This window comes from Antechinus flavipes, chromosome 3 (assembly GCF_016432865.1).
Source record: "Antechinus flavipes isolate AdamAnt ecotype Samford, QLD, Australia chromosome 3, AdamAnt_v2, whole genome shotgun sequence".
NCBI classification, from domain to species: domain Eukaryota; kingdom Metazoa; phylum Chordata; class Mammalia; order Dasyuromorphia; family Dasyuridae; genus Antechinus; species Antechinus flavipes.
In genome coordinates this window covers 584454712-584479224 of record NC_067400.1, presented here as the reverse complement: position 1 = coordinate 584479224, position 24513 = coordinate 584454712, and the positions used below count along the sequence as shown (strand labels likewise).

Here is a 24513-nt window from a genome sequence, read left to right as displayed (position 1 = left end):
AAGATACCTGTAGTGGGATTTCTGCTACATCAAGCTTGTGCATAATCCCAGTGGAAATCTTGGCCAGCTTTACTTCCAGCTCATCAAAAATGGCCAGCTGCCCTGCGATTTGCTCTGCTTCTGGAGATATGATGTCCAGCATAAGAGGCTGCAGCTCCTCAAATGTCTGCTCCAGGGGGTAATGCACAGTCTGCTCAGACATGTCTTCACCCCCAAGGAAGGCTTCGAGCTTGGGTGGGAGCTCATCCTTGGACAACCCGTCGGGAGCATCAGCAGCGACTTGGGATGGCAGCAGGGCCTCTGGCTCAGTGGGGATGTCTGAAGGAAAGGGCTCCTCCAGTGAAAGTGGGGCCTCGGCCTTGGCAGGTTCTTCGGGCAGGAAGGGAGCCTCAGGTTCCAGGACAAGGACCTCGGACTGGCAGGATGCCTCAAGCTTGTTGGATTCCTCCAACAAGGCGACTTCCAATACTGGGACTTCAGGAGGTAACTCCAAATGGGTATAAGATAACTGGAACTCTTCACCCTTGAGGATGGCTTCAGCCTTGGACAGAGACAGGGTCTCAGCCCTGAGCAGCTCCTCAGCCTTGGCTAGTGCCTCAGCTTTGGCTTGGGCTTCAGCTCTGGATTGGGCCTCAGCCTTCAGGGCAGCCTCTGGAAAATGAAAATTTTGTTATCTTTTTTTAAGGGGTAAAAGGAGCGCTGAGTTGGTGACTTCCCCAAACCCAGAATCATTCCCCTAACAGGAAGTTTGTCCCAAATTATCCCAAAGCACAGTCTCTAAAGGGCTGATTTACATTCAAGGCCGAGTGGTCAGGCTTCAGCCCAAGAGCTTCCTCACAAGGACCCCGGTACACATGTATATTCCAGTTTTTGTGTTTTGTTCATGTCATTTCCCCAAATAGAATGTCCAATCTTTTCACTCCTGCCCCTCTCCCCTCATCCAAACCCTTCTCATCCTTTCAGTCAGCCAGATGCCCACTTTCAAAAAGCTTTTCCTGACCAGCCCAGTGAGATGAGATCACTCTGCCCATGTCATGGCATCTGTGATACTACTGTAGGTACCAAGTTGCCCAAGTTTATATCCATTTGCAAATTCACCTGCAAATTATGAAATAATTAGAAAATTAGAAAATTGCCTGGGGGCACTGAGAAATTAAATAGCCTGCCCACGGTCTCAGGGTCCAACCCTGTGTCAAAGGTCAGCCAGATCCAATATTCTTGAATCCGAATCAGGGCCTTTAGGGATGCGTAACAAGGACTCAATAATGCCATTCCAAGAATAATAATCACAAAAATAACTCACACTTCCTAACACGCTTTATGGTTTATAATTTTACAGATGAGAAAAAAGGCTAGATATTAAATAATTTGCCCCAAATCACACTGGTAATAAGCCAGGACTCAGGTCTAACGTCTCACAAAATCACAGCTGAGCAGGGTAGTCTCACTGAGAGGGTGCCAGAAGATCTGGGTTCAAAAGCTGCCTCAGACACTGATGCACTATGTGATCTTCCATCCCTTTGTAATGCTGTTTCCACACCCATAAAACAAAGAAGGGGGTAGAGGGTTGGCCTGGATGGTTTTTCAAGTTACTTTTAGTTCTAAATATGTGTTCTTGTGACCCCAATGTATCCTAAAATGGAAAGAGCATCCTACCCAAGATGGTTTCTATGGTATAACAAATGGTAACTCAGTCTTTGCTTGGAGATTTCCAGGAGGGAAACCTTTTCACTACAATTAGGCAAAATACAGAAATCCTGGGTTTCATAAGTGTAAATATAAATCATGTATGTTCCAGGTATCTGAGAGAAAATGTCCACTCTAATCAAATTACTGGGCCCTCTCTCTGGCCATTCTCCCACTCTACCTTGGAGCACAGTCAATAGGGCCTAGCACACAAAATCATGCACACATTACATGCCCAATAAACATTTACTGAATTGAATTTTCAGTGTAAGTATTATTCCTCTCCCCTATGAAATTATTAGCAGGAGTGAGGTATTAATTAGCTTTTAAAAAATTCCCAGTGCATAGTATTTGGCCTTCTACAGATTGTGTTACTGTACACTGTTAAAAGATCATAGACTACATAAGGCATATATTTTTCTTTAAAAAAATGTTTTTCAGTCCCAATTTCTCTTCCCTCCATTCCTATCCATTGAAAAGGCAAGAAATATGATACACATTAGACATATGAAGTCGTGCAAAACTAGAGACATATATATTCAAACATAGTTCCTGGGCTCATTTGTTTTGCTTGATTGCAACTATTCATTACCAAGAAATTCTACAGGGGCAGAAAATTCATTGAGAAGTAACAGTGACAAGAAAAGAGCATCCATAAAGCACTGAAAAAGGTAAAAAAAGGGGACAGGCAGAATTTTAAAACAATGCAATGTCTTATCCTTTATGAAGGAAAAGAAGCTCCCTGGCTCACTGTTAGGAGGACAAGCCCTTTAGAGTCTTTCCCTAGCCCTAGAGATGCACCACATCAAATCATCCTAGTCTGCTTTTCTATGGGATCCATGGCAGACTTGTACTAATAGACATCATATGTAGTCATTTAACAGAGGAAAGATCACCAGCTTCTGTGAGAATCAAACTCAAGACTTAAGCTCATGAAAACTAAGCTTAAGCCACTGAACCGAATGGTTCACAAGACAGACATGGGTAACCAGTGTGGTGGAGTGGAAGGGGCCGTGGAGTTAGAATGGGAGGATGTGGTTCAAATCCTGCTTCTGAAGCTTACTATCTGATGCTTACTATGAATGAGTCATTTCTCATTAGACCATGGTTTCCTCCTCTGCAAAATGAGGGAGTTGAACCAGATGGCCTCTAAGATTCCTTCCAGATCAATGATGCTTTGAGATGCCAAGGTATTATGGGCCAGAACTCTGTACTTGAAACAAGGAATCTTACAAGGTGTGAAGTCAGTAGAATTGAAAAGACAATGGTTATCTAGTTTAGCATGGTGATTAATGGTTCTCTAGTTCCATATGATTGATTTAATCTTTTTTTTTAAATTATAGCTTTTTATTTACATGCTATATGCATGGATAATTTTTCAGCATTGATAATTGCCAAACCTTTTGTTCCAATTTTTCCCCTCCTTTCCCCCATCCCCTCCCCCAGATGGCAGGTTGACCAATACATGTTAAATATGTTAAAGTATAAATTAAATACAATATATGTATACATGTCCAAACAGTTATTTTGCTGTACAAAGAGAATCAGACTTTGAAATAGTGCACTATTAGCCAGTGAAAAAAATAAAAAATGCAGGCGGACAAAAATAGAGGGATTGGGAATTCTATGTAGTGATTCATAGTCATCTCCCAGAGTTCTTTCACTGGGTGTAGCTGGTTCGGTTCATTACTGCTCTATTGGAACTGATCTGGTTCATCTCATTGCTGAAGAGGGCCACGCCCATCAGAATTGATCATCATATAGTATTGTTGTTGAAGTATATAATGATCTCCTGGTCCTGCTCATTTCACTCAGCATCAGTGATTGACTTAATCTCACAACAAATAATGGTTCCCTGGTAATATGATTGGTTTATACTCAGTATACTGCATATAAACTGGGACAAACTCAGCCAGGGACAGACTCGGAAGGGGACTAGAACAGACGGGGAGAAGACAGTGGCTGGAGGCTGGAGCACAAGCTCTCGAGAGGACTGAGACAGACTTCAAGACAGAGACCATCATGGTGGTCCTCCTGCCTCCCCTACAGAAACCAAGACACATTCCAGAGGACCTCCAGAAAGGTAGCCGGGCCCCAGGCAAGGAAACTAGACTTTGAAGGAGACAATAAAGAATTTGGATTTTATCCCTGGCTATTCTCATGGTGATTACTCTGCTGAAACAAAGGCTGGTCCAAAGACCTTCAGAAAACCAACCAGAACACTACACCAAGGAGCCACAAACTTTTTTTTATCATCATTCCCACACACACCCCTTGGACAGCACCTACCAGCCTCTCTCCTGAGGTTCTCTTCCAAGGTGGACAGCTTCACATCATAAGAATTACGCATGGCGGTGATGTCCTCTTCCAGCTTGGCTCTCGACTCCTGTTCTGCTTCATAATCAGCCTTTAGCCGGGCCAGCCGTTCTTCATACTCCTACAAGACAGGGTAGCATGTCCACAATCAGAGGATCAAAAGATTAAGAGCTGAGAGGGACTTCGGAAATCATTTAGACCAGCCCATTCAATTACAAGGCAACTGCTAGTGTAGTAGGTAAAGCACTGGACAAAAATCATCAGAAAAATTTAAGTACAAATCTGGCCTCAGTCACTTACAAGTTGTGTGACTCTGGGTAAGTCATTTCACCTCTGTCTGCCTCAGTTTCCTCATTGGCAAATGGGGGTGATAATAATAACACCTCTCTTCCAGAGCTGCTGTTATGAAATAATATGTGTAAGGCACTTAGCACAGTGCTTGACACAATAGAGGGTGCCTTGCAAATGGTTATCCCCTTCCCTTCTTTTTCCTTATGAATGAGTCTTGTCCAAGATCTAAAAACAAGTAAAGTAAGATAAATATAAAAAAGTAAGGTAACATTCTGGCAGAGCAAGGATTCAAATTCAAATCAAGTGCTCTTGTCACTATCCCAGGTTTCCCCGGGGCTCAACTAGGAACAAACAGGCCTGGTGGAATACCTGCTATCATCTAATGAAGGGACTCCTTCATGTTCAGTTTTACTGGATTCTGGTAGTAGTCATTAAGATCTGGCAAATTGGGTTCATGAATTGTTTTTTTTAATTTTTAATTTATATGTACACTTTTTGTTTTAATATCACCTTAATTTCTAAACAGATCTTTTTCCTACCTTACAAATCATCCCTTGTAACAAAGAATTAAAAGTTGGGAGGAAAGGCAAGAAACACTACTACGTCAGTGGCATCTTCCATTAAGAAGAGAGCAAGACAGGCATATTTTCTCATTACTTCTTTGAGACGGAGCTTGGTAATCATAATCACAATCATAATAATTACTTTTACTTAAATAATTTTTCATTTAGACGCCCTAGTAATCACTGTCTCTTCAGTCAGGGGGCCCAGGCTGGAGGCCTTTTCTCATAATTCCATAAGCTTTGAAAACTCAAGGTACCATCCATACTGGGATGAGGTTTTAAAGAAGGACTTTATATAAAACGAAATAGTTATTATCATTATTTTGTACAAGGGGAAACTGAGGTTCACAGAGATAAAGTAAATTCTCAAAGCTAGCCAGTGGATTAAACCAGCAGAGCTGCTTTAGCATCCAAGTCCTCTGGCTTCTTCCCTCACTAAAGAAAGAATCTAGAACTTTGAATAGCCTTTTCATAGTCCTTCAAATAGCCCAGGCATAGCCAACCTAAAGGGAAACCAAAGACCTCAGAGGTTTCCTACCAATAAGGCACTGGGCAAGTCATTTAATTTCTTAGGGCCTCAGTTTCCTCATTTTGTAAAAGGAAGGGATTGGATTAGATTAACTCTGAAGTCACAGGATCATAAGGCTCTGTGATCTTGGGACATATGAGTGTCCCATTATGTCTGGCACAGGATTAACAATAACAATAATAATAATCGCTTTAATAAGTATTTTGGGGTTTACAAGAATCATTTGATTCTCACAACCAAAAGAAGTAGATGCTACTATTATCCTCATTTTACTGAGGAAAACAGAGGCAAACAGAGTGGGTAAGCGTGTTTTTTCTTGTTTATAAAAATAGCTTCCCAGAAATTGTTGGGAAAAATGCCCGGCTCTTTGACCTTGTGGGAACAAGCCCGAACTGCCAATCATTCCCCATGAAACAGACTTTCGGGGTGCCATATAATGCCACAGAGTAGAGGGAGATGAAAATCAAAGCCAAGATCGGGCCTCATGAAAAGACTCCAACCACAGAGCTTGCAATACAAAGGTAGGTCACATAGCAAGGTGGGAAAAGCATTGGATTTGACAGCAGCGGGTCTGAGTTCAAATGCATCTTCTGAATCTTACAATCTCTATGAGTTTTATACAGGAAATGACTTCACCTTGCTGGGCCCCAGATGGGGAATTAGTAGCCTCATTTCCCAGGCCCAAGTCCTCCCTAGTTCTTACCTCCCGAATCAATTGCTTCTCTGCTTCAGTATCTGGTTGAGGAGGTGGCGGGGGTGGTGGCTTCTCCTCAGTTTGCTCAGCTTTAGCAAGCATCTGGTTCGACAATAAGGCTGGCAGCAAGTAAATCACAGGGTCAATACGTAATCCAAAGCACACAAGTGATTTAGAAACCATGCTTAGAAATGAATTTTTATAATCCAATTGATAACAAGCTATGATGAAAGTTTTCATTTAAATATATCACAAAATGACATTAAGTAGATTTATTTGGAATTTAAAGCAGACTTTAGGGAAGCCATTGGTATGGAATGTCAAACTCAAATAAAAACAGATCCCTGCAGGTGGTCATATTGACTTAGAAAAGCACAAATTAACATTATCCATGTTGTATCCAATTTTTATTTATTTTCCAAACATTTTCCCAAATGCATTTTAATCTGGTTTAGCAGGGTGTCTTGTTCAAGTTTGACAACATTGGTATTGGGCATTCCTGAGGAGGAAATTCTCTCCACCAATGCATCTCAATCGCTGCTCTATAAATGATTTTCCTGAAGCACATATCTGAACATGGGACTCTCCTGCTCAACCAACTCTAGTGGTTTCCTACTGCCTTTAGGATCAAATATAAAGTATAAAATATAAAATTTTAAAATGCTTAGTCCAAACAATTATAATAAACTCACTTCATTGTTCCTAGAGAAACTCCAGCACCATCTTTTTACATGAATCTCTCCCTAATTTTCCCAGTTCCTAGTATTATTCTCCCTTCCTGATTACTTTATACTTTATTACTTTGTTTATATTTGTATTTTTTCTCTTTATATTGATGCTGTCTATATTTTATGTGCAATTCTCTTCCCTACAAGTTCATTGCAAGTAGGACTATCTTTAGTCTTTGTCAAAATATTAAAAGAAACCCTATTTTCCAGAACTAAGCCTTGGCATAACAACAGTCCTCTGTGCTCACCCTTCAGATGATCTCATCCTTTAGCAAAATCATATAATTACTGCATTGCTTTGATCAGCCCCAGGTAATCTCTGAGTTTGGAAAAGCTCTGCTATATCCATGTTGTGTTCATAAAAGCCTGCTATAAATCAAACTTGTCTCACTGCTGTTACCCCTCATTGACAGATTCCTAGGTGTAAGTATTGACCTATGAACTTCCAACACTGCCTGGGTTTCCCCGATGCTAGGAGTCGGGTCCCAGCACATGTGTCTAATCTGTCTCCCTGCTTGCAAGCCATTTCTCTCAGCTTGAACTCAAACTTCTGTCTGGTTACTGATTCTGCTGTCTTTAGCCTGTTCTCTGTTTGGCTCTAGACATCCAGTTTAGAGGCTGATTCAGTCTGATTGGCGATACTTATATCCTCAGTATCTGGCACATAGTAGGTACTTAATACATGTTGATTGGTTGGTCTAACAACCACTTCTAGAATACTGGGCCTCAAACTTTTTGCTCTCAGGACCCACTTAAATCATAAGTTTCTTAAATTTTGATCTTAAATCTTAAAAAGATCTTTAAAAAATGATCTTAAAATTGATCATCTATCCTCAAAGAGCTTTTGTGCTGTGGGTTACACTAAGGGGCATGCTGGAGCCAGTTTATCTCAGCTTGAGAAAGCTGATTGTTAAATGTTCTGTGTGAGCATTTATATTTGGGAAATAGGTGAGTGCCATGAGTTAGAGCTTGATTCATTGTTTTTCTGATTGTCTACATTTAAGAAAGTGATGGAAAAAATGTTAATTTGCAGATTGAACTTATAAGTGTATCCCAGCTCCCTGCTGGTTGGTAAATATTTACCAGCACATCCTTGGTTGTCTCTGTCAAAATTTACTGTATTAGAAATTAAAACATTTTAGTATTATTGTGGAAATAAATTCTGACCTCGTGAACTTCCTGAAAGGACCTCAGGAAGCCCCGGGAGTCCCTAACTTTGAGAACTGCTGTTCCAGAAGGCATTTCCTGGTTCCTCCACCTAGTAAGAACCTTCCCTTGCTTCCAAGGTTACCTTATGTCTCCTTTATATGTGTGCTGTATACACCTATACATGTATAGAGTCCCTGAGCTAGGAAATATCTGAGGGAAGATTTGAACTCAGGTTTTCCTATGGCCTGGGCCATGCTCTGTATTCCTGGCTTTCTATCCAAAGACAGCCTCCTGGGGGGGCGGAGGGGGGTCTTTACGAAACGGTCTGAATCACCTCCATGGGAGGTGAGGGCCTTGGGCAGCTCTGCCTCTGGGGATGAGGTCTGGGAGCTCTTGGAGTCACCATTAAAGTTTAATGACTCCTCACCTTTATAAGGGGTTCGTGCTTCACAAAGAGTTTTCCCATCAGTTATCTTATTTGGGCCTCAGTAGAACAAGGGTTATTACTCCCATTTCACAGATGGACAAGCTGAGGCCCAGAGAGAGGGCTGCCCAAAGTCTTCCCTGAAGTTACCCAAGGACCTAGTGGTGAGGCCGGGAGCCTTGGGGACGCCAGGATGGCGCTGTCCCCCCAAAGGCAGCAGGCGGACGGGGAACCCAGGCAAACACTCTCTTTTTTCAGAGTCTGGCAAGGATGGGTCCTTGCTGCCATCAGTCCCTGATCAAGTCTCATCTGAGAGGCAGCGCGCCTGCAAGGGACCTTGGGGCACCAGACCTGGAGGCAGGAGGGAGCCCTCGTTTTGCTCCTTTGCGAGATGAGGGGGTGACGGCCTCGAAGCCTCCTTCCTGTTCTACTCTGTGGACCTGTGCCTATGATGAGAGAGCAGCTCTAACTGAAGGGGGCTCTCGGCTCAGATCCCCAGGCTGGACGGCCCTGGCCCGGGCGGGCTTCCCGGGGCCGCGGTCACTCGCAGCCATATCCCGTGGTCCCCAGCGGCAGCAGCGCGCTCCGGTAGTGGGGGAGAGGAGCATGTGGGGAGGGGGCGTCACCTCAGCTGCCGAGAAACTGCCGCTGCTGCCATGGGGACTGGCGGGGAGGCGGGCCAGCATGGGGGGGTCTTGGAAAACCCCCAAGGGACTGGCCCCGACTGGCAGCCGTCACCAAGGACCCCCGCCCCCATCCTCGCCCTGCACCAGCGTCAGAGCTGGACTATGAAAAAAAGGATTCAATGAAAAGCACCAGGCGCAGCGAGGGGGCGCAGTGGGCAGAGCGCCGGCCCTGAGGTCAGGAGGGTCCGAGTTCAAATTCTGCCTCAGCCACTAACTAGCCGTGTGACCCCGGGCAAGTCACTTAACCCCAACTGCCTCAGAAAAAAAAGTCCCCCAGAGTACTCAAGTGAGGCTAAGAGAAAGATGGAGACCTGCACATACACACATGTAGTGTGCGTTTGGTTGTGATGCGTGCATAAACACACATGTGCGCACGGGATGTGTGCAAATAAGCCTGCACCATACACGTGTGCACACGTGTGTACTGCACATGCATGTGCATGTGTATGATGGGTTGTTTGGTGTATTTGTTGTGTGCCCAAACACACACATGGTGTGTGCAAATAAGCCTGCACTGTACACATGTGCACACACGTGTACTGCACATGCATGTGAATGTGTGAGGCGGGTGTGTGTTTGGTTGTGCTGTGTGTGCAGACATAGGCCATATGTACATATGCAGACATGTATTACACATGTGTGTTGCATGGTGGGTGCAGTGTGTTTGATGCACGGTATATTATATAAACATACACCGCACACACATGCGCGCACACCTGTATGACCTGTGAAGGTGTTTGCTGGGTGCGTGTGTGTTTGGTGTATGATGCGTGCACAGAAGCATAGTCCACCACAAGCACATATGCACATGTGTATTACACGTGTGTGCCGCATGGCGAGTGCATTGTGTTTGATACGATGCATATATAAACATGTCATAAAACATATATACACACAGATGTATAAAATGCTGTTGTAAGTATGAGTTTTTCAGCCCCTGATCTCCTGCCATCCCACAAAGGGGCCAAGACTTGGGTTAGGGAAGGCGCCTCTGCTGAGGAAATCACCAATTCTGGAAGGATTTCAGTGTATTTTACATTAGGCTTAACTTTGGAGACCCTGGGCAACCCCCGGCACCCCACCGTGAGGGCAGTGCGTGGCAGGAAGTCCCGGGTTTGAATACAGCCTCAGCTCTCTCCCAGCTGGTTCTGAGCAAGTCACTGTCCGCTAAGTTACAGAGCCTGTTCATTAGTCAAGGGGATCTTCTCACTGGGACTTCCCATGTTTATAACAAAACAGCAGAACTGTCTGGAAAAAAATGGCCTGGGATCATTCTCATGAGGCGCGATGAGGGCAACTCCGCCTCGTAAGCAGAGAAGGAATTAGGAAAGCCCGTGGTGGGCAAACACCCTGCCCCGGCCCCCCGTAACCAAGGCTCCGAGGGACAGTTTGGGGGCGGGCGTCCTCCCGGAACACTCAAAGTTCAGCAGTGGTCCCGCAGACTCCAAGGCTCGCCTCAGGCCCCCTCTACAGGAAGCCTTTCTTGTCTCCTGAAATCCTCTTAGAAATCTACTGCCGCAACATATCTAACATGTAAAGGACTGCTTGCCATCTAGGGGAGGGGGTGGAGGGAGGGAGGGGGAAAATCAGAACAGAAGCGAGTGCAAGGGATAATGTTGTAAAAAATTACCTTGGCATGGGTTCTGTCAATATAAAGTTATTATTTTAAAAAATAAATAAATAAATCTACCGCCGCGTGCCTCTGGTGGAACGAAAGCTCCTTGAGGACAGGGTCTGCTGTCGTCCTGGCTTTGGCACCTCCCCAGGGCCCAGCCCGGTGTCTGGCACACAACAGACACTTAGAGATGTTTGTTTAATTGAATTGATTTCCTCTTCCAACCTGGGCAAAATTCAACTCAACAAATCCAACACGTAAGTGCCTACTATGTGCACAGTGAAACAAAGATAAAAACAAATCACCCTGAATTCCTGCAACAGTTTCTTAAGTATTCTCTCCATCTCAATCCTCTCTTCACTCGAAAATATCGTCCACGGGGACCAGCGAGACATTCCCAAAGCACGGACCTCCCCGTGTTACTTCCCTGCCCATGAACTCCAATGGCTCCCAGTGGTCTCTAGAATAAAACCCTCTGACCTTTAAAGTACCTCACGATCGGGTTCCATGCCAGTTTTTCAGGCTTATCCCACTTTACTCCCCTACTCCAGGAAGGAGTGACATGGCCAGATGTCCTAAAAGACTCTCCTCTCCTCAAGAACCTTCTGAAGCTCCCTATCCCCATCATGCAGAAATTCCCTTCCCTTTCTAATCAAAGTCATCTTCTTCACGGGTGGAAAGATGGATTAGACCGTGGCAGAGACTGGAACAAGAGAGATCCATTCCTAAGGGATCCAGGTGAGAAGCGCCAAGGGCCGGTGTGCCCGGGCAGGTACCCACCTGGAGCCGGAGAGCCGCGCCCCTGGGGGCCCCAGCAGCCTACCTGTCAAGTTCTTTGAGTTCACCGTTTGAGCTAAGATGGCCTTCAGCTTCTTGATCTCCTCCTGGTACTCCCTCAGGAGGGCGTCCTTGGGATCCTCATTGATGCGAGGCTTGTTCTTGATGTTCTTGGCTCGGTTCGCGTACCGCAGGGTGCTGAGGGTCTCGTCGTAGTTGTTGTCGGCCGGGGACAGGCAGGCCACCATGAGGGTCTTGGTGTTGCCCCCCAGGGAGTCCTGCAGCAGCCGGGTCAGCTTCGAGTCCCGGTAGGGGATGTGTTTGCAGCGGCCGTCCACCAGGGCCGAGATGACGTTGCCCAGAGCTGACAGGGAGAGGTTGATTTTTGTGGCCTCCTTGAGCCGCTCCCCGGTGGCCCCCGTTTTCGACTGCCTTTCGCTGCCTGCCAGGTCGACTAGGTTCAACTTCCCTGCCCGCAGGTGGTCTTTGCCTCGTTCATCTGCAGGGGGAGAAACAAATGGGGGCCAGGGAGGGAGAGAGGGAGAGGGATGGGATCTTTAGAAACCTCCCTCCCCGGTCAGCCAAGACTTTATCTAAGAGACAGCATAGCTCAGGGGCCTTGGACTCAGGTCCAGCCCCAGTGGTCTGGGAAAGTCATTCTAATTCTCTGGACCACAATTCTTTTATTTGTAAAACAAGAGCCTGGATGTGAGGTCCCTTCCAGCTCTAGCTCTGTGCTCTGATGAGATCCCCACAAGCCTCCTTTTCTCCCTGTGTCTCACCTTCCTCAGTTGTAAAATACAGTTGAATGTGATGGTTTCTAAAGTCCTTTCTTGCCCTAATGCTTTGATGCTGTATCTGGAATCCTGGGCTAAACCTGAACTCTTTCCTCTCCACAATCTTTCCTACCCAATGGGTTCCCAAGTCTTACAAATTTCACCTTTTGAAACCATCCCCCTCCCTCTAGTCCCACCCTAACCCAGGCGGCCTCTGACTACTCCCCTCCTGGACTCTTCCAGCACCTCACTAACAAGTTCTCCCACTCCCATTCTTTCCCCACTGAAACCCATCCTGCAAATCCTGGGGAGATCCCCTTTCTTACACAGAGATCCGACCCTGCCCCTTCTTCCTCTGCTCACAAATCTTCAGTAGCTCCCTAGCAAGTAAAATTCCCTAGAGCTAAAATTCAAGGATCCTCATAAGAGAGGACTAGAGACTCTCTGAATTGAGCTGGCAAGGACCTAATCTGACCCTTAGCTGGGCAACAGGCCAGGCCAAGAAGCCAGGGCGCCTTTGCTGAGCATCGTGCTCCCCCCTAGGGTGGCTTTAATTGATATCAAGCCTCAATGTGCCTCTCCAAGGATCCTCCTTCTGACCTCTGGAGCCAGAGAGGACAAGAACAAGGAGATAGCCTCAATATCCTTTCAATAGATGATCTTTTTCAAATACTTTAACACAGCCCTCACCCCAAGTCTCCTCTTCCTCAGGCTAAATGTACCCAGTTCCTTTAGCTGAACCTTCTTTGGACACAAGACCCTTAACCATCCTAGCCTCCCATGCCTTAAAGGATGCTCTCCAGGTTATCATCCTCAATAAGCTGAGGTGCCCCCGGACTGAATAGAGCACCTCAAATGTACCCTGACCAGAGAAAAGGGCAGACGGGGACTCTCATCTCCCTCTTTCTGAACACTCGGCCTTTCTTACAGCAGTTCAAGATCCCATTAGCTTTCTTGGTGGCCCCATCACACTACTGACTCATATTGAATACATGGGTCCAATAAGACTTCCAGATCCTCCCCCAAGAACTTAATATCAAATTCTGACTTCACCTTGTACTTGAAAAGTTGACTTTATAAATCTACTTTGGACCGATATAAGATTTACATTTTTCTCTAACCCATTCATCTTGAGAGGGTACATGGCATAATATCTGGAGAGCTGGCCTCGGAGTTTGTTTGTTTTTCATTTTTCGGTCCTTGTTCTTTTAAAAATTTTCAATAATATTTTATTTTTCCAAATATATGTAAAGATAGTTTTAGTTTTCAACATTCAATTTACTAAGACTTTCATGTTTCAAATTTTTCTCCTTTCCTCCCATCTTCCCTCCCAAGACAGCAAGAAATATGTTAATATATGTTAATATATGTGCATATATATGTATATATTGTAAATATATGTGTAATATATATAACAAATTAATATATGTGTTAATGTGGTTAAATATGTGCATTTTTAAAAAACATATGGAAGACCCCATATTTAAATCCTTTCTCTGACACAGCCTAGGGCCAAGTCATCTAACCCCTTTCTTCCAAACAATCCTTTAAAGTTTTAAGTACCAGAAGAAGAGCTGATCTAGGTTCCTAAAAGGAGTTTCCATGCTGGGAATACTCCCACACTAATAAAATCACAGGTTTAGATCCCCTCCCTTCAGTTTTAAGAATTGCATTCCATTCAGCCCAATGTTCTAGCCAATGAAGTTCCCTCAGAATCTTCTCTGACCCCAGCTGTCCCTCCAAGCTTCATGTCATCTTTCTTTCCTACTTCCTATCACTCTCCTACTCATAATTTAGGCTGTTATCAACTTTCTCTCCTCTATGTGGTCTTAGCGCCTTTGTTCATCTCATTCTTGATTAGCTAGAATGCTCTTCTCTCCTTTTTACTTAAAGAATTCCTGTTTATTCTTTAAAATCCCATTCAAATGCGACTTCCTCCAGGAAGCCTTTCCTGATTCCTCCCACTTAGTAATAAACTTTCCTCTTGAACCTTACTGGGCACTTTGTCCACCTGTCTAGAGCACTTTTAATGTAATATTATAGGAATCCACATTTGAGTCTTATTCCTGTACTACACAGTATGCTCTTTGAGGGCAGGGACTGAGCTAAATTTACATCTCTCCCAAAAAACTAACATGATATTTGCTTAATAAATGCTTATTGAATGAAGTGTTTGAAGAGATACTTGGTGGCTAAAACCTAAAGAAGTAGGCAGCAAACCTAGGGCTGAACTTTTGAAAGAATGGCCTTTTCTTAATCCCAGAGAACCTCTCAAAAACTCCCACACATTCTATGATGGACCACAGTGGAGGGAAGAGGGAGAAAGGCAGGAGAAAGCAAAGAAAAATTTCTCTGGTGGCAGACCTGGGACTAGGAACTTTTATATCTGGGACAAGGACCTAGATATCCCCAAATGACTCAATGAAATCTAGATATTACGCCCCCTAAAAAACAAAAGAACAACTCATCTTAAGCAAACCCTAATAATAACTACTGTGTCTCTACAGCACCATCTGATAACTTCTTATTTTAACCAATTATTCTTGCTAATGAGGAGCCAAATGTTGTTGTTTGTGTATATTGTAAACATCAGGGCTATCAAAATGACGCCTTCTAAATTCAGCACTTTGGGGCAAAGCCTCAGTGCCCTGCCTTAGAGCTCTGCCTAGTGGGGACAGGAGAAAGGGGCCACCCTCATGCAGAAGGCGAGCTTCTGGTAGGCTGATTACTGCTTGGGCCACATCATAAAATGGTTCTAAACCAGAGTGTGCAGGGAGGAAGCAAATTTGGTGAGAGTTCTTTTAATTTTGGAAGATTCCATGTGTCCGGCCAAATGAATGCATGAGATAATGGGAGGAGAACAAAGAGGGAAATACTTGGTACTTCCGGGTAATAGTTGAGTACTCCCAAGCAGCCCAATAAAATACAGACAATCCAAAAAATTGCTCATCTTAAGTAAGCCCTTGGAAGTACCCTAAACACCACAGCAGATAGAGCACTGGGCTATATAATCCTTAGCAAGCCACTTAATATTAAGAGGCCTCCTTCAATGTCCTCATCTGTAAAATGGGACTAGTAATAAATAGCACCTGCCTTGAAGAGTTGTACACAAGTGAGGTAATATTTGTAAAGCACACTATGGGCACCTAATAAGTACCTTTTCCCTTCCTCGCCCCCGTTTAAGCACTTCAGGCTTTACAAAGCTTTTCTCACAGTCCTAAGAAGCAGAGAGGTTAGGGCAGGTTGTGACCACTTTAGAGATGAGGACACTTTTACTTAAAATTGCAGAATTATTTATCTACCAGCACAAAACAGGGAAGGGTAGGAGGAAGAATTTGAATCAGGTCCCCTGGCTCCAGGACTGAGCTTTCTCTATAACAGTGTAGCACATTTCTTCCAGAGCCACAATCAAGGGAGTGGGTGGACCCCACCCTAGAATAAAGCCACTCTCCAGCTTGAGGAGGAACACCGGAGAGATGGCCCTCAGCCCATCCCTCAGACCCAATCAGAGTCAGCTCTGGGTTGAGATCCTCTCTTGTAACAACCAAGCCACCCCTAAGACTGTATGGAAAAAAGGCCATTTACACTAGGAAAACTAAACTTTGTTAGAGAGTGGTAAGAATTAGTGGTAAGAAAGTACTTTGGATTTCATGATGACTCCTCCTTTGCCAAAAGGAGAAGGGAAAGACCTAGCGTTCCTTGAGGGGACTCACTTCAAGACACTCACGGTACTCCAGGCCATAAGGTCATGAGACCATTGACCTAGAGCAGTAAGGAGTTTCTTGAAAGTCATCTAGTCCAGCCCTCTCAATTTATAGACAAGGAAACTGAGGCTGAGAAATTAACTGACTTGCCCAGTCACTCAGCTAGTATGTGTCTGAAGAAGAATTTGAACTTGTCTCCTCCATTAAGCACTGATTAGAGCCCAGTCCCCCACGGATCTGGGGAAGGATTTAGGGCTAGTTCTTCACTTTCTAAAGGACTTTCTCACAGCCCCTATCCTCCCAAGGGGCCTTATTGAGATCTGTCGGGACCATTGCCATGACCATCTCATGGATTTTTCCACTTAAAACTCTCTTCCTCTATGATTCATCCTTCATACCACCAGCCAAACCTTTTGAACAGAACCTGCTCCCTAAGATCTCCTGGGTAAAGTTCCAGCTCCTCTATCTGACTTTCATGCCCTTTCTGTTGCTACTCCCTGGACTAGGCTGGAAGGCAGGCATTTGGTTTAGTGCCTGACACATAGCAGGTGCTTAATAAATGCTTGTAAACCCTATAATTTGGTACCAACTTCTATTTACAAACATCTCACATTATGTCTTTCATCTATACACTGTAGCTAAATGGACTATTTATTGCCCATATGTGCCCTAGCCTTTCCTGCCTTGAAGCATTTGGTATTTTCTGCCTAGAAAGCCCACCTCCCCGTGGATCTGTTGAATTCCTCATCCTTTAAAAGCTGAATCAGATGCCACCTCCTCCAGGGCACCATCTCTGCTTACCTTCTTCAGTCATAATAACCTTTTTCTCTGCTATATAAACCTAAGGTTCCCAAGAACCTTAGAAAACATTTTATATTTGTGCATCTCATCCCCCTGCTATTCATGAAGCTTTTGGGAGAGAGGGCCTATGGCGAATTTAATCTTTGAATTGCCACCCATCCCTCCCCTTACCCCAGTACACTATATACAAGATGTTTACTCCAACTCAATAAGCATTTATTAAGCTTCTACTCTGTAAGAGAAACTACACTAGTTACTGGGGAAAAAAAAAAAAAAAAAACCTAGTGCCTGCCCTCAAGGAGCTTACATTCTTCTGGGAGGAAATAACTCCCAAATATAAAGCTAATAGAAGTCCTTTGAGCAGGGTAAGCACGCTGCTGGGAAATCCTACAAGACAAAACACTTGGAAGCAAGCTAGACACCGGAGCAAGGAGGAGAGGACATTAGTGTTTGTGCAACTCGAGTTTGTTGGATGAGGCTCTGCAATGGCAGGTTTTGGAGGACCTGGGGTCAGTCTCAGCTCTGGTGCTTTACTAGCTCTATGTTTCCAAAACAGCCACGTTAGCTGGGCTGGGTTTGAATCCCAGCTCTACCTCTCATTACCTAAGTAACCTTTGCTGTTCTGTGCTTCAGGTCCCCACCTGTAAATGAAGGAGGTGAACTAGATGACCTCGGAGACTCCTAAATCTTATAGCTTATCTTTCAGGAACAGGGCATGCTTCACAACACTTCTCTAGGCCTCAGTTTTCCCCTCTGTCTAGAAAAGGATTGAACTAGAGAGCCCCTGGGGGTCCCCCTCCCGCCACACTGCCCCCACCTACCCACAGCATAGATCTCGATGCTGATGGTGAAGATGGAATGGGAACGCGAGGAGTCCTTGTTCATTAGAGTGTAGCCCACCGAGCGGTTCTTCCAGCCCATCTCCATGATGCGCTCGCACTGGGCCACGCTGTGGACTGTGTGCATGGACAGCCCCTTCACGTACACGCCTTTCTCTGGGTGCTCCTTCAGCTGCCGGAGACAGCACAGCCTGGGTCACAGGGGAACCTGCAGAACCTCCCACCCACCTGCTCCTAACCTTAACCATGGGAGATTTTCTGCCATGTGTCCATAACTTCATCCTTCCCGGGGCTCCCCTCCTTGGCTGCAGCAGCCACCCCCAAATGGGACAGGATTACACAATTTTAGCATTGATGGGACCTCAGGGGCCATCTAGTCCAATTCATACACCCCAACAAAGAGTATCCATTACAAGCCATTAGATGTGGTTGTTCAGCCTCTGCTTGAAAACCTCCAAGAAGCGGGGAACTCACCACTCCCACCCAAGGCAGCCCTTTCTACCTCTGGAAAGCTCTCATAATTAGAAAGTTTTTTCTTTCATTCATTCATTGAAATTCAGTGGCCTTTTCTCAGTGCTCATCCTTTTTAAAAAAAAGTTTCTTCTAATTGCACATGTTTAATATATATTGGATTACTTGCTATCTAGGGGAGGGGAGGAGGAAGAAGGGAGGGAGAAAAAAATTTGGAACACAAGGTTTTGCAAGGATGAATGTTGAAAATTATCTTGGCATGTATTTGGAAAAATAAAAAGCTATTATAAAAAATAAAGATTATTAGAAGATGTCAAAAATAGAAGAAATGTTTAAAGCTTTTTATTTCCAAAACACATGCATAGTTTTCAACATTCACCCTTGCAAAACCTTGTGTTCCAAATTTTTCTTCTTCCCTCTTCCCACCTCCTTCCCCAAGACAGCAAGCAAGTCAATACAGGTTAAACATGTCATACTTATCCTTCTTGACTTCTCTATACTTTACATGGTTTATCATCTAGAAAGTTTCTTCTACTGAGCCCCAGCCCTACTTTCTGAGGTTAAACAGAATGAGTCCAATTCTTTTTTCACACAACTGCCCATCAAAGATTTGAAAATTGGTATCCTGTCTTCCCCATCCTCTCAAGCCTTAGTTTCTCTTGGTCCATTCTCCATTTCCTTAGGCCAGTCCTCCTATGGCATGGATACAAGGCCTTTCACCACCCCAGCTGCTCTATGAAAGTTCTTCAGCTTATCCACCTCCTTCCCAAAATATGGTAGCTCAGAATGAAGCACAATAATCCAGTGGTGGAAAACACAGAAAAAATATCATCTCCTTACCCCTAAAAGCCATGCTTCTCTTAATGTAATTTAAGACTACTCTTCCTTATGGTGCTGTCATATATAACAACTTATTGACTCCTATGCCAGCTCATTTCCCAAGCTGCAGAGTTGTTTAGCTGCTAACTGTTGTCTATTAAGAGCCTTAGATCTTTAAGACAAACTGCTATGTTTGTGGCAGCCCTTTTTGTAGTGGCAAGAAACTGGAAACTGAGTGGATGCCCATTAGTTGGAGAATGGCTCAATATATTATGGTATATGAATGTTATGGAATATTATTGTCCTATAAGAAATAATCAGCAGAATGATTTTAGAGAGATCTGGAGAGACGTACAGGAACTGATGCTAAGTGAAATGAACAGAATCAGATCATTATACACAGCAAAAACAAGATTATATGAAGAACAATTCTGATGGATGTGGTTCTCTTCAACAATGAGATGATTCAGACCAGTTCCAATGATCTTGTGATGAAGAGAGCCATCTATACTCAGAGAGAGGACTGTTGAGTATGGATCACAACACAGTATTTTTACTCTTTCTGTTGTTGTTTGCTTATATTTTGTTTTCTTTCCCATTTTTCATTTTTGATTTGATCTTTCTTGTGCAGCAAGGTAATTGTACAAATATGTATGCATATGTTGGATTTAACATATATTTTTAAACCATGTTTAACATATATTGGATTACTTGCCATCTAGGGGAGGAGATGGGAAGAAGGAAGGAAAAATTGGAACATAAGTTTTGCAAAGTGCATGTTGAAAAATTATCCATGCATATGTTTAGAAAATAAAAAGCTTTAATAAAAAGACAAACTGCTGTCTAAGCATTCTTCTTGTATCTATGAAATTGATTTTTTGAGCCCCAAAAGCTAAGTTTACATTTATCCCTACTGAATTTCATCTTAGTAGATTAAGGTCAATGTTCTAGCCTATAATGGTGTTCTGGGGTCCTGTCATGCTAAGTATGTGAGCTATTCTTCACAGTTTAGCACCACCTCAATATCTGACCAGCAGTCTGACAAATCCTTTCTCCAGTTGGAAGAGAATGGGCTATCCTGTGACTCTGGGACTGTGGTGCTCCAGTCTGAATCACTTTAACATAGCTCCTGTGCTCCTTTAGTTGGATGTTTTCTTGAGTGGCAGATTTAGTCCTTAACTCTCTGATAATGAGCTCCTAGTGTGAGAGGCTCTTTCCATCCAAAACATCAGTTACTCCCTGTTCACAGAGCCTGTCTTCCTCATCTGATGGAGAGCAGCATCCCAGATAGCTGGCGGCAAACGCAATAAATCATCAGATTGCCAGCCCATTTCCCAAGCTGCAGAGCTGTTTATCTGTTAACTAAAAGCTGTGAAATATAATATTTTCTAAGTGTGAAAAAACCCAAACCAGACCCTGCATCACTCTAGTGGATATCTAAAGGATCAGAGCAAGAGCACATTATCTGCCAAGAGGTCCCAGTTGGCTGGCTACCTACTCCCTCCATTGGCAGCTTAGAAATCATTACAATGTCAGAAACTAGAACACTTCTCACCCACTGCAGCTGCACTTACCCACTGCAGCTACAATGTGACCAGAATCTAAAGAAGGCTGGCTGCATACAAGAGGAGAAGCAGCTGCTCCTTCCCTCTAGTGAAACAGATAAAATATCCTAAAGGCACTGTCTCAGAAAGTAGAGTTAAACCCCATATTTGCACACAAAGTATAATGTTATTGAAGAGTTCTTAGAACAGAGAATATCAGAGCTGGAAGGGACTCTAGAACAGAAAATGTCAGAACTGGATGGATCTTAGAACATAGGATGTCAGAAGTAGAAAGGCCCTTAGAACATAGAAATCAGAGCTGGGAGGGTCCTTAGAACACAGGATGTCAGAGCTGGGAGGACCCTTTGAATCCAGGAGATCAGAGCTGGGGGGACCCTTAAAATATCAGAGCTGAGAGGGTCCTTAGAACACAGAGTGTCAGAACTGGGAAGGGCCTTAGAACAGAGACTATCCAAGCTGGAAGGGTCCTTAGAACACAAAGTGTCAGAATTGGGAGGGGTCTTAGAGCACAGACTATCTGGGCTGTAGTGGACCTAGGAATAGAGACTTTCAGAACTGGAAGGGACCTTTGAAATCATCTAGCTTGATCATCTCATTTTGTGCATGCCCTCTTTCCATTACCATTTCTGTCAACCAAGACACAAAAAGATAGCTTTATTTGATCACCAAAGAGGCTCACTACTGCTAAGTAGATGTCTAGTGAGAAATCTAAATGAGATTCCCTAGAGATCTCTCTAGATTTGTTGTTAATACAGTGCTGATGCACCAAACCCTAAGGCACTGAAATGTTAAATGATGAGCATCACTTTCATGAATTCAGAATGAAAAAACAAGTGGCTGAAAAATATCTCTTTTACTGAACAAGATACTGTGATGTGCAGTGATATAGACCATCTACAGAATTAACATGATTATATATATATAAAATATATTTAGAGTACATACTGAAACTGAACAAAGAACTGGGTCCAGAATTGAATGGAAGAAGAATGAGCCAGATAACCTTTGTGAACTGTCAAGTATTTGTAATGAAGCCAGACATCCCCCTGAAACAAACTTCTCCTGTGTTTTAATAACAATATTTTCCCAATGATGATACAGAGCCTATTCTGAGGCAGGGAAAACCAAAGTCTTTGAAGAATTAGAGCTGATGGTCACCTAACAGACATGAAGAGGAGCCCAGGAGATTTAAGTTAATTCATTTTTCAGTCATGCTTGACTCTTCATAAACTTTCCTTTGGGGTTTTCTTGGCAGAGATACTGGATTGGTTTGCCATTTCCTTATCTTAGGTATGAGTAGACTACAACATATTGCTAATGAATTAACATATCAACAAGATAGGAAAAGTGCTTTAAAGCTGAGGTATAAAACTTGCTGAAATGATTAGCAAAAATAAATAAAAGTGGAATATTAATTTATGGTTTTCTTAGTCAATATGTAGCTTACAGGGATGTTTCTATTTGAATTAAATTGATAAGGATGTTGCCCTTCATTCTCAAAGAGAAGCAGAATGACATCACTCTGTTAGAGTCAAGTTACATTATGTCCAGTTTGGCTGATCAGACCCATCCAAGCTCAAAGAGCTCTGGCACAGGTCGGATACAAATAGTCCCTATGAACATTTGAGATAGCTTCTTTAACTTTAAGCATCTCACGTTTCTTCTGGGCTAATTCAATTCTGCTCTGCTCATAAGGCATAGCACCTTCTCTGATGACAGCACACCATGTTGGATGGTCCTGTGTCAGTGTCTCCCATGTCATACAACCAATTCTAAAGTTCTTTAAGAGGGACCTCGAAGGTGTCCTTGCATTGCTTTTTCTGACCCCCTTGTAAGTAAGCATCAATGACTTAAAGGACAACAACAGTGAAAAATTAGATGCTCTCAAATTCCTAGTACAATATAAGCTATTAAAGCCAGTATTTGAACACAGTATTCCAGAGCTGGGGGTGAGGGAGAACTTACAGAACACATAATGTCAGAACTGAAGGGCACTAGCAGCTATTAATACTTCAAACTGAATTAAGAAATTTTGAACACCCATGATCAGAAAAAGATATGGGCCAACAGTGCATCAAGAATGTGGGGATAATTGATGGAGAGCCAACATATACCACTGATATACACACAATGATATCAAGAGATCTAAAGGAAAGGTTCCAGCAAAGGGAATGCTCATACTCAGTTTGACAGACTAATTTTAGAGATTGGAAAGGAGGATTTTCCCAACTTTTAGCAACAAATATTCTCTAAATGGACAACACAGTAAGCATTACCACCATATAGCAAAAAAGGAAAATAGAGCCCAATACATACTCAGTGTATGAAAGTAGGCTTTATCATAGAGCAAATAGGTTGCAAGGTGACAGAATTGGTAGAATAGGACCATCTCTGACCTTCTTTCTGGGTCTGACTTGTGTTCTGCCTTCTTTTATCTCCTATGCTAGGGGAGAGCAGACATAATGTGAGACTGGATGGTTCTTGCTTCTATACAGAAGAAACCCCAACAGACATAGCTTATCAGTAGAGACTCCTTTTTGATGTGGTGTTGAACTTGAGGAGAGCTGACTAGTCTAAACTTAAGTGAATGAGCTCACCTCTCTCTTTCTGAATTCATGGACTTTTGGATAGCTTGACCTTGGTGTACAATCTTGGAAGAGAGCTATTAGCTCACAGACGGCATCCTGCCAAGTAAACTTAACAGGCAAAAGACCTTGAAGAAGTTACTGATAGGAGAACTGATGGCAAAGCAGAGTCTCTTGCCTTTTTGAAAAGAAGTGGAAGTCCCTAAGTTTGAAATGAGGCATATATTTTCAGACGTCGCCAGTATATTAATTTGTTTATCTTGATTGTACTAACTCTTTAGAGAGGAAGATTCTCCTGACAGATCACTGCAAAATGACAGTAACATTTAAAAAAGGAAAGAGCCTCCATAAAACAGAAAAAGTAAGAATAAGAGGCTACTGTTATCTTAGAGAAAGTGGGAAAGGGCAAAGCTTGCATAATAAAACTCCTCACTTAAGTTACAAAAGGAAAAAAAAGTTGAACTTTTAACAAGCAAGCTAAGGGGTTATAATGACATGATTTATTTCAGAAAAAAACTTTGTTGTTTAGTCATTTCATTCAATCCTATATGATTCTCTGTAACCTCATTGGGGTTTTCTTTTTTCCCTTCCTTTATTTATTTTTAATACATATTGCTTTATGAATCATGTTGGGTGAGAAAAAAAATCAGAGCAAAAGAGAAAAATCATGGGAGAGGGGAAAAAATGCAGGAAAAAGAAGTGAACATAATGTGTTTGATTTACATTCAGTCTCCTTAGTTCTTTTTCTGGATGCAGATGGCATTTTTTGTCCCAAATCTATTGGGACTGCTTTGGATCACTGAACCATTGAAAAGAACCAAGTCTTTCATAATTGATTGTTGCATATTCTTGCTGTTATCGTATACAATGCATGCCTGGTTCTGCTTGTTTTGCTCAGCATCAGTTTTTGTAAACTTTCCAGGCCTTTCTAAAATCAGCCTTTATTCCATTACCTTCACATACCACAGCTTATTTAGCCACTCTCCAGTTGATGGGCATCACTTATTTTTCAATTCTTTGCCACCACAGAAGGAGCTTCCACAAACATTTTTGCACATGTGGTTTCTTTCCCCTCTTTTATGATTTCCTTGGGATACAGATCCAGTAATGGTGCTGCTGAGTCAAAGAGTATGCACAGTTTTATAGCCCTTTGGACATAGTTCCAGTTTGTTCTCCAAAATGAGTGGATCATTTCACAATTCCACCAACAATGTATTAATGTCCCAGTTTTCCCGCATCCCCCCAACATCTGTCATTATTTTTTTTTGTCATCTTAGCCAATATGAGAGGTATAAAGTGGTACCTCAGAGTTGTTTTAATGTGCATTTCTTTAATCAATAGTAATCACTTTTCTATAATTTCCTCTTCTAATCCCTTGTAACAAAGTTAGCAAAATGAATCAACACAATGACCATGTCTGAAAATGTATGTCTCATTCCACACCTGTAGTTCACCACTTTTAGGATGAAAAGCAAAAGGCATGCTTCACTAGCAG

At 43.1% G+C, this 24513-nt stretch overlaps 1 protein-coding gene across 8 annotated transcripts in view; it reads right to left on the bottom strand.

The window, feature by feature from the left end:
* KIF17 (kinesin family member 17) overlaps window positions 1–24513 on the bottom strand; it is a 68185-nt gene that overhangs the window by 23645 nt on the left and 20027 nt on the right. For all 8 annotated transcript variants that reach the window (XM_051988347.1, XM_051988346.1, XM_051988343.1 and 5 more), the window contains exons 4-8: window positions 17561–17750; window positions 11505–11957; window positions 6089–6198; window positions 3976–4123; window positions 8–651 (exon numbers count right to left, since the gene is read on the bottom strand). In XM_051988347.1, coding sequence (XP_051844307.1) covers window positions 8–651; window positions 3976–4123; window positions 6089–6198; window positions 11505–11957; window positions 17561–17750 — 1545 coding nt within the window. The remainder of the gene's footprint in view (window positions 1–7; window positions 652–3975; window positions 4124–6088; window positions 6199–11504; window positions 11958–17560; window positions 17751–24513) is intronic.